Genomic DNA, 17003 nt, shown 5'->3' on the forward strand with positions numbered 1-17003 from the left:
TAACACTCTTCATAATTCAGCTTGCCTTGTTTGCGTATTTGCTGTAAACCAGACATTATTACTAAAAGTCATAATTCTTTCTTCCTTTTTTCATTGCCAGAACAGGGAAGACCTGTTTTGACCCGTATTTGCAGCCCCCCAAAAAATTATAAAGAGAGGAATTTACAAAAAGCCCTTTTTTAACAATTAATTCTCTTGTCTATGGAATAATCAATTTGTGGTGACATCTAGGTGATAAAATATGTAGTTTTCCCCTATATGCCTTGTTTTTATGAAAACGTAGGTGACACACTTTAACTTATTCTGTGTGGGTTTTGTTTTTTTTTTTTAATATTTTTAAAAAGTGGTATTCCATTTCCATCTGGTCTTATAATAGAGAAGTATTGAGTGAGCTGCCACTTCAGTTATTTCTTGCAATTTTGTTTATGTAGTTGAAAATATTTTGATAAAAATAGGAATGTAAATCCTGTTATCTGAAATATTTAAGCATTATGACAGATGTATTTTTGTGATCTTAGAGTTGTATTTTTGTTAGTAAATATTTGTTAACAATCAAAGTTTTTAAAGGAATCATCCTTGCAAGCTAAAAGAAAGAAGAAATAAAGGAAATGGTGTATTAATTTTCTAGGCCAATACTTCCACTGCAATAGTTTTTACAGTGGTGATAAACTGTACTTACATCATGTTGAGTTAGGCTGTGGGTACATAAATGTGGATGGATTTGCCATAGGTTGGAATTGTTTGATTCGAAATATCTTACAGCATATTTCAATTGTCTCTTGCACTTTAGCTGCACAATTAATTGTATAATGCGTACAATAATTTTAATTAATTTTAAATTTAGCAATTTATTTAAATTTTGTTACTAATGAAAACTTGGAAAATGCAGTTTGTGGAAATAGGGGTTTTATCTTAGCAATTTCTTAGTGATTGTGTTGACTCAACATCGGAAGAAATACGGTCAGTCTAAACCAGAAGCGAGAAGAGAGATAAGAGAACAGGGGTGCAGAGAAGAGCTACTCTTCACAGTCAGATGGTTCTTAGTGTACTCCCAACATCAAACCAGATTTGTGGCTATCCACTGGAATTTCCGTTTAATGGAATATGACCTTTGGACATATTAGATCCACAAATGGAAGAAGAAAATAAAATGGAAAAAGAAATAAGAAATTAGTAGGAATAAATAAGGCATAGTTCTAAAGGACATAAGATTAAGATGGATTTTCATCAGTGTAATAAGGACTCATGTTCTAAAAAGAATTTAGGAGGAAAAATGCTCGTGCTCTCTAACAAGCAAAACTGAATTACTGCTTTGTAAGTGGAAAAGCTCTGCTGATTTTTTGCATCCATTTCCTTCTATTTAATTTTGAGAATCAAAAGTAATAAGAAAAATAATCGTACATGTTTGTCTCTTTATAATACTAATTTTATATTTGCTGTTTTTATCTTAGATTCTTCTCTAACTTTATGTTTCAATTTTACCCCTCTAAAACAGAAAAAAAAACTTCTTGAAGAACTTGGAAAGAACAGACTTCCATATATGACACCAGTTGATGCTGATTTCCATCAGTTGGTAATGTATTTCTTTTAACTGCACTTGTTCTAAACTAAAATGGATATTTGACTGAACAATTAATCTTTCTTCAAAGGGAGACTATGAAATCTGATATGAAAATGGGATTCTCATGTTTGATAATGTACTTCCAAGTAATGCGAAATACAACCTCTAGAATAGAGATATTCAAGAATGAAAACTTTGTAAATTTATTTTTAGGATTTCGTCCCGAATATCAGTACCTGAGCACCAGGTAACATGTAACAGTCACAGTTTCTTATGCTTTATTAAAATAAAATACACTGCCATTTTTAAGGGTTTATTTGGTGGGTATTCAGAATCATGAAGTCAAACTCCAGTTTTGCCATGGGATTACAGTTGTGATACTGAGCAACCTCTCTACTTCCCTCACCTGTGTCATTCATTTGGATGAATGCATTAGGATGCTTAGGGAAAGCATGGTGTTCTCACTGTTCTTACAGTGCTGAACATAGTGGAACTAAGCTCTTGATAGGCATCTTTTACAGCTATAGGGATAGTAATATAAACAAAACAAATCCCACCAACCAAACACATTCTTTTCATGCTTAATGTTCATGAAGCTCTTCTCCCCTCTTGAGACTTGGGTAGCTTACTGTTTTCTCCTTCCTTCGTCCTGTTATATCCACTCCTGTTTGATCTCTTCTGCCTGTTGTTGCCAACAGCTGCTAAGCCTAGCATATTTTTCTGTCTTTGTAAATCCAGTCTCATGAAGCTGACATGACAACAGAAGATGGAGCTAAGGCTGCCCAAGTGGCACTTCATTTGCTTGGCATCAGTAACTCATAAATATAGAAGACAATGGGAACAAGATAAGTGGTGAAATCAGACCGGTTCCAGACTTAATCAGGTTTAGATACATTCTTCTTGCATCATACAGAGTTATCCTTTTTTTGTGTAGTGTTTGTGTGCATGCTAGGTATTTTTAAGTCTATGTGAGAATTGGAAACATCACAAGCACCTCTTAAATTCTTATGGTGGTTGTGAAATATTACTTAAATCAAAGCTGTACGTATTACAAGTTCCATGGTGCTTAAATGTCGTACAAGTGGAGAAGAAGAGAGGGGTGAGAGCTTGAAGACAAGTTGGCAAAATGAAATATCGGATACAATTTAGTTTTATATTCTGTCTTTCTGGGAGAGACGTGCCTTACTCCCTTAAAGATGCACCCCTGACAAAGCAGTATTCTTTAAATACGTTGGAAAGGTTAGGTAGGATGCAAGTAAAAAACTACAGTATCCTGTCAGGTGTGGAAATGCACAGTCTGAATACAACAAAGAAGTTCCATCACAAGCAAAACTTCACTTACATCCTCTTTCAGTGTGCCTTGTACAATGAAGGACTTTAGAAATGGGCCCCAAATGGGCTGAAACGGTGTAATGTTTAAAGACACTTAGAAACAAGGAAAAGTCTGTTAGCAAGGCAGTTCACAAATATAGAATTGTAGAATCATAGAATGGTTTGGATTGGGAAGGACCTTAAGTTCATCTGATTTCAACCCCACTGCCATGGGCAGGGACACCTCACACTAAACCATGAGGCGCTGGAAAGGGTTGCCCAAGGAAGTGTTCAGGGCCAGGTTGGACACAGCCTTGGGTGGCATGGTTTAGTGTGAGGAGGTGTCCCTGCCCATGGCAGGGGGGGTTGGAACTTGATGATTTTAAGGTCCTTTCCAACTCTAACTATTCTATGATTCTGTGTCACTGAAGACTCCGTCCAACCTGGTCTTGAGCACTGTCAGGGATGGAACATTCACAGCTTCCTTGGGCAGCCTGTTCCGGTGCCTCAGGACCCTCACAGTAAAGAATTTCTTCCTTATATCTAACCTAAACTTCCCCTGTAAATATATATATATGTATATATGTATATCTGAAATACAAACTTAGAATTTCATGATATAAGTGGCAGTTTGTTTATCAAGGTCCCTGTTGCTGATTTCTAACTCTGTTCTGTCACTTGGATCATCCTGTAGGGTGATTCTCTGCGTTGAGTACCACCTTTAGAAGTGAAAGCATGCGTATATTTAAAATCATGTGTGTTAACATTTGTATGAAGAATTGAGGATTAAATGTGTAAGATACCTGCTTCTTTCAGAGCGAGCAGGGAATTGACCTTTAATACTTGCTGTCAGGGTTACAACACAGAGTACATGATTACTTCTCCTTCCCCATCCCCCCAAAACACCAAGGTGTCCAGTGTGAACCCAGTGTTCACCCTGTCTTCTGATCCCTTAATGCTTTCCTTATGTAGGACATTGCACAGTGACTGGTCAGAGATTTAAAGACAACCAAACTGTTTTCATATGATGTGTCGGAAATGTGTTTCCACTTCCTGATTTCTTCTGAGGTTATTGGTGTGGGGTTTTGTGGGTGTGTTTGTTTGTTTTTAAGATAGAATCCTGTAGTATACTGTGTAAAACTTAATGTTAAAATAGTCCTTAAGTATGTAATTGTAAAACACAACCCAAAGGTAACGTGCCTCTGACTTGGCTGGCAGCAAAATGTGAAAGACGTTACCTCTGCAGGTCAGGAGGGGAATACAGTGTTGTTACCTCTGTAGTACTTCCTTTCTAGGGCATGTTTTCAGTAATTTAGTTACTTTACATCATATTGTTCTTTCCCTTCTTCCATTTGTAATAGTTGTTTGGAATTTCATGTGTGCAGTTCATGTAAGAAATTCAGTATATTAAGTGTTTAAAAATATCCAATAGTAATAACTTTTAAAATATACCTTAATAACATATGTAATGTGGTAATTGGTTAGTTTTGCCTATGTCCAATGTACACAATTGTTTAAAGAAGTACTGGCATGCTGCTGTATAACTGTTAGTGCTCTTTCTTTTATACATATTATTTGCATAATGAAGCATATCATGCAGTGATAATCTTTATGTCACAGCATATAATGTTTTGTCATTATTAGGTATGATTGTGAAAGAATACTTGTGATTCCTATCAACCTGTATGTACATGTCTGTAGCCTATAGCTGTAGATCCTTTGCAGTTACTGATTTCAGTAGTTATTCTTCATAAAGATTTTGTTTGTTGCACTGTTCAAATGCTGCAGATGCAAAGCACTGATTCAAACGAAGGGGCCAGTTCAGGATCTCAAGGAATCATTCTGGGCTTTTGGAAGCTCAGGGGAATTGTGTTTAGCAAGTTTGTATTAATTTCTTTTAAGGAAAGCTGGGATCCAATGTTCTGTACCGGGGATTGTAGAAGGACCTTTAAACATATATCTGGGACTTTGAAGTTACGAATGTAAACACTATTGTCAGTGATTATTATTATCCGTAGATACCGTTAAAGGGTTTTTCCTCTGTCTAGGAAGCTAGTTTTTGGACACCATAAGAATGTGTAAAGAGAGGGCGATAGCTTCACTGAAAAAATTCACAAGAAATGGTGGCAAGGTTTATAAATAAACTAAGATTTATTATGAGAATGAGTATTTTTAAAATAGACTTGCTGTTATGTTCCCCTCCTTAGCAGAAACAAATGGTCCTATAAAGCTGCCTTTTCAGTGTTGTAGGGTAACAGTGTCTTACGATGCCAAAGTCTAACTGTTTTCATATAGTAGGAAATGCACAAACTGACTTACTGCCTGGTGAGTGTTTTCTTTAAAGGCACCTTTTCTGGATTTTAAAATTAATTTCCTGAAAGGCAGGCTCAAATTTGACTTGGAAGTAGATAGTACTAGTGAAGTGGGTTTGAGTTGTATCAGTAGGAGCCCACAGATGGATCACAGGTCACTGTGGTACTTTTATGCTGTTGGCTTTTTGTTTTTTAAAAGCACTTCGAACATAAGCTATTACATTAGTAAAAGTTTTGCTAGATCAGCTTTGTGCATCCACGTGCTTTTGCCCCATTGCCTCGTGCTTTCAAATGTCAGTTTCTTTTATATGTCTATGAATTTTAATGAAATACATCGTAACTTACGCTGTTTAAGAACTTATTCTCTAGCCTTTGTCCAGTTTGCCAAACAGTCTCAGCAGTAGCTAAAGCAGATTTACAGGCAGCCAATAAAAGGTGTGATTATGTGATACACACTTCCTTAGAAAACGAGATTAACAAAATAAAACTATCCAAGCCTTCCTGGAGTGGGAAGCAGTATTTTGCACGCAAAGCAAGACACTGCTGATTAGCAGTGTTATACCTTGCTGGGAGTTGTTCTCTGCTCACGCTGCTGGACATTGAACTCCAGCTGATGCAAGGGCTGGTGTGGTCAGGAGGGGATATGAGGAAAAAGGATATTGCAGGGGAAAATGGGAAAGAAAATAATTTCGGCAATCTTTTATCTAAAAGGGGAACTTTTATGTAAAATGGTAGAGTGAATTATGTGAAATCATAGAGTGAATTTGCATGCATTGAGGAATGCGGAAGTGGGACCAGTATGTCAAGCACTATTTTGAAGATAGAGGTGCAACACAGCAGAATGTTGGCTTTGTAAAAAACATACATTATGTTATTTTTGCCCTATAAAATGTTGTTATATAAAACTAATTATTAGAGTTTATTGTGTAGCCCTCTAGAATTCTGCATATGAGAATGAGAGAATTCTGCACATGAGAATGAGACATTGTTACTGCTTCGTATTCTTTTGTTTGTATGCTTAAAGGCTTTTATTTACAAATTCATAAGGATATTCTGCCAGAATCCGCAGATTTATTTGTTTATTGATTTAGAGATTTGCCCTGGTGATACTTTCTGGTTATGGGCCAGTTGTACATATCCTTAATTTGGACAATATACTGGGATATGAAAATAAAGTAACTAATATCTAGTATCTATCTAACTAATATCTAATATCTATCTAGACTCATGTTTGTTAACTTGTCAAATGAGCCATGTCTGTTCTTGAATATATGAAATATTTTGGTTCCTGTAAAAAGAATAATTCTTTTGCTGGTTTTGTTGAGGGTTGTTTTTTTTTTTTTTTTTTTTTTTTTTATTTTCTCCTTTAGTGGAAGTCCAAATATTCCAAGCTGATTTTCAGAAAATCTGACACAGTGCCTGAAGAGCTCCATCAGATGGTACAAGAAGGATTTCTGACCTTGCGAGAACATGATTGTTTCTTTCAAGATCTTGTAAGGATCAAAGGAAAAGATTTTGTTACCCCAGTGTCTCGTATATTAATTGGAAACCCAGGATGCACATACAAGTACTTGAACACAAGATTATTTACAGTTCCTTGGCCTACTGAAGGTTATGATATAAAATATTGCAGTCCTCAAATACATGATGCTTGTAAAGCATTAATCAGACTTAATGACTACTTGCATATTGAAGCAGTCAAGGCATTGCAGAATTTTGTTGAGACCAAAGAAATTAACAATACTACTGTAATAGATAGGGAGCAAAATTTTGCTACTTCTTTTATGGAAAAAGGGTCTGTTTCAAAAGACCAAAGCAGTTGTTGTGTGCCAGCGGATAACTACATGAGTCTAAAGAACAGAACATCTTATAATGTGACTTTATTGAATTATATGGATCCACTACAAATGCTGTATTTGAAACAAGAACCTTATTTTGGAATGGGGGACATGGCAGTGAGCTGGCATCATGACGAGAATCTAGTTGAAAGGTCAACGGTTGCAGTGTACAGTTACAGCTGTGAAGGTGAGTGATGGGAGATAGGACTTAACTAGGGATATAAATATCTCAAATCCCTGAAGCTCTTTTATGTTTCCTTGGGTGTTCATCCATAAGCATACCCATGTGCTAGTCTGTATTTGTCAAGTGCTTCTGCGTACATCTTGGTACTTTTTGTACTTAAGCCTTATCTTTATTTTTACTAAAACCTCTACAATATATACCTGTGTTTACTGCAGCTGGCATGTGAGGTGTTCTCTAAGCAGATTTAAAGATTGGTATAATTAATTTCCTGATGAAGAGTCAGGAAGTACCTATTTAATTTCATGTGCATATTTTTTATCCTGCAAAATGTTTCCTTGTAATTGAGATCACCAACTTTCTTATTTATCATATGCAGACTTGCTTCTCTTTATGCTGATTTTACTGCTGTTCTTTCTTTGGAAGGATAATTTTAGGTGGGTTTTGTTAAAAGTGTTACTGTATTTACTTGTAATTATATACATTTTGTCTGGGCACGCTGTAATGCTAAAACATGTTCTGCAAAGGAGCTGCCAATATTTCTGTAGCTGGGAAGGGCAGAATTTTTCCATTAAAAGCCCTTTTGTCTGACAGGCTTTGCATATTCTTAGTTATTTAAAAAAAAAAAAAACCCAAAACATTTAAATTCAGTATTGGTGGGAGGGGAGTAAGTATGCTTGAAGAGTCCTTAAATATTTACTTTTTGGTTTGAAGTACCTTTCCCACTTCTGTCTTTATTTAAGAGCAGACAGGATTTTTTCCTAACTGTGTTTGAACAAAGACTTGAATTTATTTTTTTTTTAATGGCTTCCAGTTTTGCAAACATAAGATTAGAATTTAGACACTTTATTTGAATTTGCAAATGCTCCATTACATTTCATAATTCACAACTGATTTTTGGTCATTCCAAAAATCCTTTGATGTTTTCCTCAAACCATGGGAAGAATTCACACAGACTTCAGTAGGTTTTGACTAAAGATCATGAGGTGAAAATAATAACTTATGCTTTCATGTGTGTTTTCTTGTTAGTTTTGTTACTAGTTTTGAAAATTAACGTTCATCTAAAGTCATCATATTTAAATTTTCATGGACATAAAGCATCGGCTGGCTTAGCAAGCTGAATAGAAGAGGTTCCCTGACCCATAGAAATGTCACTTTGTTCATGAACTTTTTTCTGTTTTATTTGCCAAAGACATTGAAGTTCTGTGTTCAGTAAATGTTTGGGGTTTTTTTTCAGTAGTACTGTAGATAAATATTTTTAGGAACATTCTAAATTAAAGGAAGATAAACATGAAGTAATAATAGTGTGTGTAAGGATTTATTGTAATATGCTTAAAAAACTTTTAATACAGAACTTGATCATGGAGGGGAAAAGTCCCTTTTCAGTTTAGAGAGTTATAAATTAAAAAAAGAGCTACAATGTTTATTCTTAACTCATTACTTGACTTTGTTTCTTCTTCAGCAAGTTAGGTAGAAATTATGCTGGTTTAAACCCACTGAAAATTCTATGCAAGATTTGGTTGATGAAGGTAGAAAAAGTATTTGATGTATTCAGGCCAAAAATTGTTTGGATATATGCATGTAATTAATGTTTTTGCCACATACAAGATTTTTTCATAAATACACTTTAAAAGTTCATAATATTGTTAAATTCTGAAGGATTTAAAAATAGATATGAAAACTGGAAAAAACCTAACAGCTTTCCAAGGAATAAATTGATAATTCTATCATTTACATTAAAAAAAAAAAAAAAGAAAAAAAACTGACTTCAATTTTTTTTGTATTTTTGCAATTATTCCAAAAGTCTTTTATCAAACTGAAATTTGGGAGGAATCTCTTGGCAGCAGGTGGCGACATTAAAGCCTCAGTGTAGCTGGAGATAGTGTAAAAGACATTTTTGGGGGAAGAAAATTGAATTGGATCTTAACCTGAACAACACTGAATTCCACTTTCAAGCTCTGGAGCATGGCTCAAGTTGGTTTCATGAACTTTAGAGGGGGTTTAAGGTGCCTGATGTGGCTTCTGAACATCATGAGGACATGTCCTGAAGTTTACCTTTATGTTGAAACAGCTCACTCTCATCTGTCTGTGTTCAGGTTGTGATTACCATTGTATATCCCTAATGTGAAGCCATATTTATAGTATTTATAGTTTGACTTATAATGGGAGGAAATAGAACTTGTTTTATAGTTTTGAGTATGGCATTGTAATTAGTGACAGTAAATACTTGTGTGTGTTGAAGTATTGTACTCAGTGCATCCAAGAGGAGTCTACCCAATTTTTAAAGAAAGAAATAATTGTCCTTTTGATATTCTGATTTCCTGTTTCTAGCTTTCAAATGCTGCTGGTTATAAACTTACAAGATTCTTCCTTCCAGTTCCATATCTCTTCAATGTGTTGGTGATTTTTTGCACTTCACAAAGACTGTCAGTATTTACTATATCTCTTACTAAGCTCTCCGTAACTGTGGAGTGTGAAGAAGCTCCACATCTTTTTGAAGATTATTTTTACATTGTTGCTGAATCCTATCTTGACTCCTCTTTTTCCATAAATATATTTGCTTTTTACAAGTGTCTTTTATTAGTACTTCATTAATTTGTTTAGTATTGAGCTAGTGTTGAATTATCATCGTAGTGTATAAGGACTATCACAGAATCATTATAGAATACATGATAAGAAGAGTGGAGGTGGTCAGAATTTTGTTTCATTGAACAGTTTTTCCTTAGAAGATGTCAGTTAGATGCATCAGTAATTTTTTCCGAGAAGACATTGATTTTGTGGGAAATTGAAGCATAAATTAAGCATGTTAATTTTTCTTGAAACAAGCTTGATTCTCTTTTCTGCTAAGTCTTGCACATTTTTTTTTGTCAGCTCTCTCTTCCTCAAACTCTCACTGGTGTCTGTGGTGCTCCAGATGCAGGATTTGTGGCAGTCCTTGAGCATGGGGCAGCTGGGGTTTCCTAAGCTTCATGGCCAGTACTGAGCTATCCTGCCACTAACACAGTCCCCAGGGTTTCAGAATTTGAACAGCAGGAGCCCTTGGAGTCACACAGCATTACTGCACTATGGCAGCTGTTTATCAGACTGCATAGAGATGCACAACTTTAATTTGTGTTTTATACCATTATTTGTTTGATACCTACTTATGCGATTAAAGAGTATTAAAATAGATACTATTGTAATTGAGACAACTGTATTTACTTGTTTGCTTGTTCAGTGTCTGATGCCATAATTAAAGTATAATGTTTGAAACTTTGGTATTAATTGGAGTAGAGGCAGTTTTTAGTATGCCAGAAAAGAAATACGAGAGCCCGCATGAAGCTATTGGTACAAGCTAATGCCTTCATTAGTATCACTGTTTATTTTCTTGTTTCCAGTCACATAGTGTTTCAAAGCAACTTCAAATGAGGTACTTTTTCTAACAACAAAATCAGATACATGTTTTGCTTAATGCTCATCTGAGTAGTATTTGCTTTTATTTACATTAAAATAAAATGCATTACATTACAGTAGGTGAAAAGTAGATTGTCAGTTATAAGAACAAGTCCACAAAAAGTTGGGGAAATTTCCTTTTTATGTATATATGGCATGAAGGTACATGAGTGGTAGTCATGGTGCATATGCAGAACTGATACATTATAAAATGTGTGTTCAGTCAGACTGCTATTAAAACTCTTCAGAATTAATTTACCTTTCAGAATTTACTGTGGAACAGGAATTCCAAATTTTGACCAGTTTAGAATTTTTAATAATGAATTATGTTACAAATATCCTATCACATGAGAGCAGGAAGGTAAAAACTTGTTCAAGCTTTTAATACAGTAAGCTAGCAACCCATTTTTATTCCTGCTCTATAAAAAGTGAATTATAATCTAAATACTGGTGAAAAAAGGGCATTCTCAAAAATCGTACTTAATCCATGAAAATTTCCTAATAAACAGTTTTCCCTCAGGTCTTTGTAAGTTTTGTAGGCAATTTTATTGCTTAGCAGAGCAGTAGTTGGTTCTAAAGATGTTGTTCGAAGTAGAGACTTGTTTCAGTTACCAACTTAAAGAACATGGAAACTAATGTAATCACAGGAAGTGTTCATCTTTCTATAACCTGGATTTCCCACAAACTATGTTTGGGGTTAGAGAAGTACTTTTCTTTAGATGCTTTGCAGTAGTTTTGTTTTCTTACTGTAAGGCCTATTTGCTGTATGAATCCCTTGAAGTACTAACCAGCTGTCTCTGTTGATTGACCAATTTTGTTACAGTAATAACTGACCTTGGAGGAGTTTTAATGCTTCTTAGTATATAAAATGCTGGTTGTATTTTTTCACACTGATGTCAGAAGCAATATCCTAGCACTAAACCCCATGACAGGTATATAAGTTCTGCTGTAATTGTGAATAAAAAAGGTGGAGATTCATTATGTTTTTTCAGTATATTAAAAAAAATGTAATCCTGAAACTACAGAAGTTGTTCGGAATTGAAGTCAATCTAAATTTGTAGTTGACCAATAATTCTCTTTATATGTAATGGATAAAAGTAATGGAGTAGGTGTTTACATTGTATAAGAACAACTGCAGTAAATTGTGTTTAATGTCAGTAATGTAGTAGAAGTATTTCTTGATGAAAGAGTAGAAGTGGTATGTAGAAAAATATATATTATTTCTTAAGAAATTAATATATAAGTGAAATACATCTGTAACTTGTATGTTCTGGCTAGTTGGAATTATTCTGAGAGAATCACATATTTTTAATTAAGTGATTACTTTTATAATAATTAAATCTCTGTTCACTAAAAGGAAATTATAATTAGAATTATCTGTTGTGGGTTGTTTTTTTTTACCTATCTCTCACCGATATGATCAAATAAAGCCTCTCCTTTATGTGTGAAGGAATGACAAAATAGCCATTGTTCTTATTTTTGTGCTTCTGTTCTTGATGTATTTGTACACAATATTCCAAATAAACATTGATAAAAGCAATGTTGGCAAATTTTGTTGTGAATGTCAGTAACAAGCAAAAGTTAATGATAGTGCAGTTTAATCAGCTTGTTAATCTATGGCTTTTTTATGGCAGAAGAAATAACTCTTGGTAGCTATTCATTTGGCTGCGGAAATACAAAGCATACTTTGCTTTTTTCACTTCTTACATAGAATGTACATAAATTGCTGTGGAAGGCAGTAAAAATGCATATATTCATGCATTTCAGCAATTGCTGAACACGTGTCCAAATTCTAAATTCTGAAAAAATCAATTGTAAAAAAAAAAAAAAAATCTTGTTTCTATGTGGCAATAGTCAGTTATAATGACAAAGTAATGTTTAATGACAAAGTAGAAGTTTATAGTCCTTGTTTTTAGCAGTGTACTGGCAGTGATTCTGTTATCTTAAGACATCATGTTTGGTTTAAGGTTACATTTAGGATACAGTTTGGCATTACAATTTTACTTGAGTAGAGAACATTGAGGTTCCAGAGTTTCAAAAACTTCTTGAAGACTTTAGTGCTGAATAGCTAAGAAACCTTTCAAAGCTACTTTTACTTTCTGTGCTGTGGAACAATAATCAAAGTAGATCCAGGAAAATAAATTTCATGTTGTTCTGAACCTAACCATGACCCAAACTTGGTAAGATCAGGTCTTAGAGCTGGAACATCTGAAATTTGAGCTGTCTAGTTAGCAGCAAAATGTTGTGGCCAGTTTTCTGCGGCTTTATTCTCTCTTTCATGGTTCTACCTTCATTACAGGTTTGATGAGATTGTTGTTAAGATGTGGTAACCTTGTTACCTGGTTGTATCGTTCCATTTGGGGCGCAAGCGCCACATTCTGTTAAATCCTTAATGAACAGAATTCACATTTGTAGATAGTTTTATTACATTTTCATTAAATACGGCTACATTTGACCTTTTCTATATGGTCTACTCCAAGGTAAATACATACTTTTAAGGTGCTGTGTACGTGCAAGATCCACATGATTTAAATACCTAAGATTTAGATGCATCCAAATGTTTTCACTTACATGAGAACTGTAATTATATCAGTCAATAGACAACATTCAGTCATGCTTGATGTGTGACGTAGAGAATTTAATAACAATTTATTTTTACGTCAAAGTTTGTCAGTGCTACCTAGAGATATACCACAAATGTTAAGATGTCTTTTTTTCTTCCCCCCCCCCATTGCTCCCACTTTTAGAACAGTTTTAATATAAAAACTAGTAGCAGCTTGCTTCCATTTGTTACCAAAATAACATGTTAGGAGCAGTCAGTTTCAATTGCTGCTGATAATTATAAGGTGCAATAATTGAGAATATAGAGAAAAGGAGACTATAAGCTACATTTGAACTCTGTACTTAAGCAATAAAAAATTTATCAAACTGCAAAAAATAAGTCATTTTAACGAGCACATTCCAAAGGTGCTGGATTTATGAGGAGACCCCAGGAAACTTTGATTGAAATTGCTGTCTCTGATTGTAGTTCTATATTTTATTGGTGCCATATTGTGAACAGTGCTGCTGCCAAAGTGAATGGGAAAGAAGCATAACAGAGAGAGCTAACCCAGAAAGGTTACCTCTTTTTATAATAATATCCATGATGTATTGCGTTAAAAGTGCCTTGAAAGACATCCTATTTGCAGTTTTCAGAAAACATTTTTCTTAAATTAAGTTACGATTTATCTGAACAGGGCAGAAAATATGAAAGCCCCTTGAAGACTTTAGTATTGATTTTACTGAGTATTTGCTAGCTCTTGTTTTCTCATTTGTGTGCTCCTTGATAGAAAGGCCTAAAGCTGCTCCTGAGCCAAGTTTTCAGCTAGAGAACTGCAGCAGTGAAGGGAGGGAATATGGGGTCCCAATTTACAGTAGGAGTTTTAACCAAGAACTTCAGATTGGCTTTTTGAAAGGTTTTGGCTCTGCTTTCTGAATTTGGGCAATATTTAACTGACATAGAAAATCATGACATTTTATTAATTATTAAGTGCTACTCCCAACTAAAAAGACATTGAAGTGACCATGTGAGATGAATGACTTGAACATTTTGAAACTGTGAGCTCAAGGTTACTTTTTATGTCTGCATCTTATAAGAGATATGAATCTTTAGTGTTTTTATTCTAGAATTAAATGAAGACACATGTTTTAAAAATTGTTACATGAAAGCACATTCGAAATGGACACACACAGGTACTAACATAGACGCAATAATTAGGCGTGCTGCATAGTTGATGATTTCTAGCTGCTCACTGCTCTTCTGTTCCAACTGCTTATTGAAACTTCATCCTCCCTCTGTCAAAATGCTCCGTTACTTTACCAATAAAACTGTTATACCGTAGCTCCCAAGTACCTTGTTATAAATGCTGACTGTATCTTTCAATTTATACTGCAGTGAAGTAAGCTTATGAAAATAGTTCTGGGGGATTAAGCTCTAAATACTATTTCTGTGCAGTGGATTATTTTTTCCCCAAGCTCAACATGTTCATGTTGCTTAATGATAAGAAAAATGTTGTGACAAATGTACTGAAGCTTCACTGGCTCTTGTACATGTTATCTAGCATGTTTGACTAATAATTTTGAGAGAAGAATGGCACATATGATTCAAAGATTTGCTCAACTTTATTGGTCTGGATTGTGTTTGTGCCTCAGTTTATGATTTGGTGAAATTGCAAGTATGTAAACAAATGAAATTGTTTGTAAAATGCTTTGGCAGTTTATGACTTGAAATTCTTTCAGAAGTTATCTTTTTACATCAGTGTTGCTGCATTTTTTCTTCTTCTATATTTACAGATTTAGTAATGTAAGAACAAAAATAAAAAATGATTAAACGTACCTCCTATTACATGCACTTGAGAACTTTAGAAGACCTTGAGTCCATTGCAAAATTTGCCTTAATTTGCTTTTACTTTGTAGTTAACATGAAGTTTTCATCTTAATAAAATTGGTTGCAAAAAATCTTGATCTGACATGGCTTTTTTTTTTTAACCTATTATATACTTTTGAATTTGAAGGTTGTGACTGCGTCAAATGTAGATTATAGAAAGTTTAAGCCTCTTAAGATTGTACCAGTGTGGGATATCTTTTTCAGTATTAGACCAGATTTTTTATGTTATGCTTCTCACCTTGGCTTTGTGATGTTTTTCTCTCTCTTTCTTTAAAGGTTCAGCTGTGGGAGAGAGTGATGAAAAAATACTGGAGGGAAGAGACCCAGCTGTTTGGCACGTAGGCTTGAAGGTAGCATGGGACATAGAGACACCTGGATTAGCAATGCCACTTCACCAAGGAGACTGCTACTTGATGCTTGGTAATTCTCAATAGCTAAGGAGGTGAACTCTGTTGAAAATAGAGAAAATTACACTTAATATAAATTATCCTGTCTTCCTTGCAGTTAAGACTTTTCTTATTTAGAAAGACATGAGAACCAGCTAGAGTGTATAATAAATTCCTCCTACCCTGCCCACTTCCGGTGTATTTGAGAGAACTGGTTTTATCCTGTTTCTTTCACTTCACAGCTAAGAAAGAGACATAATTCTTTCTGAGCCTTTTCTGTTCTTTGTGCAATCAGAATTGCTAGTCTATGTCAAGCTTCAGCCAAAAGTGGAATTTCCTTAGATCTTGTGAGAAGTTGAGCTGTATCTATTCCATCCTTCTATTAGTAGATGCCAGTTCCCTTTTTTATTCTTCATGCCGTTTTCATGAGTAATTGGGAGCATTTGTGTCTGTTATGTTCAACAAAAAAAAAAAAAGTCTTGTTCTTGAGTTGGCTTATAGAGTGGCTGTGTATTATGGAAGCTGTGAATGTCGCAGTCTTAAAGTTTCCTGGTACTCTGGTTCTTGAAGTTTCAACCGTTATGCCAGTCTGTGGGTTTTAGACATGACACTTCTCTCCTTCTGCTAGACATTTCCATGTGTGTATTCAAACATACTGTTTTCTAATAAGGAGTTTATACCAAGTTCATAATGAACAGAGCTGTCATACTCCTAAGTGTATCTTAATGTCTGAAGCATAGAGGGTTAAAAAAAGAAAACTAATTTGAGTTCATATACTTGAGCACCTGAGCTCACACACTGAGCTTTTCCCATTGAAAGAACAGAAGCAAGAACTGAAGCAAAAACATCTCTTGACACAGAATCTGTTCCTTTCTCTGACTTGTGTTTCACTTGAATATCATTTTTGTTTAAACCAACTTAGTTACAAATCACACAACTCAGAACATGAGAAATGCATCTGACAATATCCTGTTTGCCTGTTTCGTGACTTGGCTCAGCAGACATAGTCTCAAAGAGTGAGAGCACTTGCACTGTTCCCTTTTTGTTTTGTGACTTTGAAGGAATACTCCTTGGAATGTCCCTAGAATGACCTGTCACACTACCAACTTACTGGGCTGAGCAGTCTTTTAGTTTTTACCTTTCAGTTCCATTTTCCAGCAACTATAAGACCAGTTTACTTACTGCAAGCAATACATTTGTGGGCAATCTGAAAAAACGTATTATAGAGTCATAGAATAGTTAGGGTTGGAAAGGACCTCAAGATCATCCAGTTCCAACCCCCCTGCCATGGGCAGGGACACCTCACACTAAACCATGTCACCCAAAGCTCTGTCCAGCCTGGCCTTGAACACTGCCAGGGATGGAGCACTCACAACCTCCCTGGGCAACCCATTCCAGTGCCTCACCACCCTAACAGTAAAGAACGTCCTCCTTACATCTAATCTAAACTTCCCCTGTTTAAGTTTTAACCCGTTACCCCTTGTCCTATCACTACAGTTCCTGATGAAGAGTTCCTCCCCAGCATCCCTATAGGCCCCCTTCAGATACTGGAAGGC

At 35.1% G+C, this 17003-nt stretch overlaps 1 protein-coding gene across 2 annotated transcripts in view; it reads left to right on the forward strand.

Moving 5' to 3' along the window:
• Positions 1-17003, forward strand: part of FTO (FTO alpha-ketoglutarate dependent dioxygenase) — a 253797-nt gene that overhangs the window by 44676 nt on the left and 192118 nt on the right. For both annotated transcript variants that reach the window (XM_065664127.1, XM_065664126.1), the window contains exons 2-4: positions 1496-1573; positions 6555-7209; positions 15338-15481. In XM_065664127.1, the coding sequence (XP_065520199.1) occupies positions 1496-1573; positions 6555-7209; positions 15338-15481 (877 nt within the window). The remainder of the gene's footprint in view (positions 1-1495; positions 1574-6554; positions 7210-15337; positions 15482-17003) is intronic.

Source organism: Lathamus discolor, chromosome Z (assembly GCF_037157495.1).
Source record: "Lathamus discolor isolate bLatDis1 chromosome Z, bLatDis1.hap1, whole genome shotgun sequence".
NCBI classification, from domain to species: domain Eukaryota; kingdom Metazoa; phylum Chordata; class Aves; order Psittaciformes; family Psittacidae; genus Lathamus; species Lathamus discolor.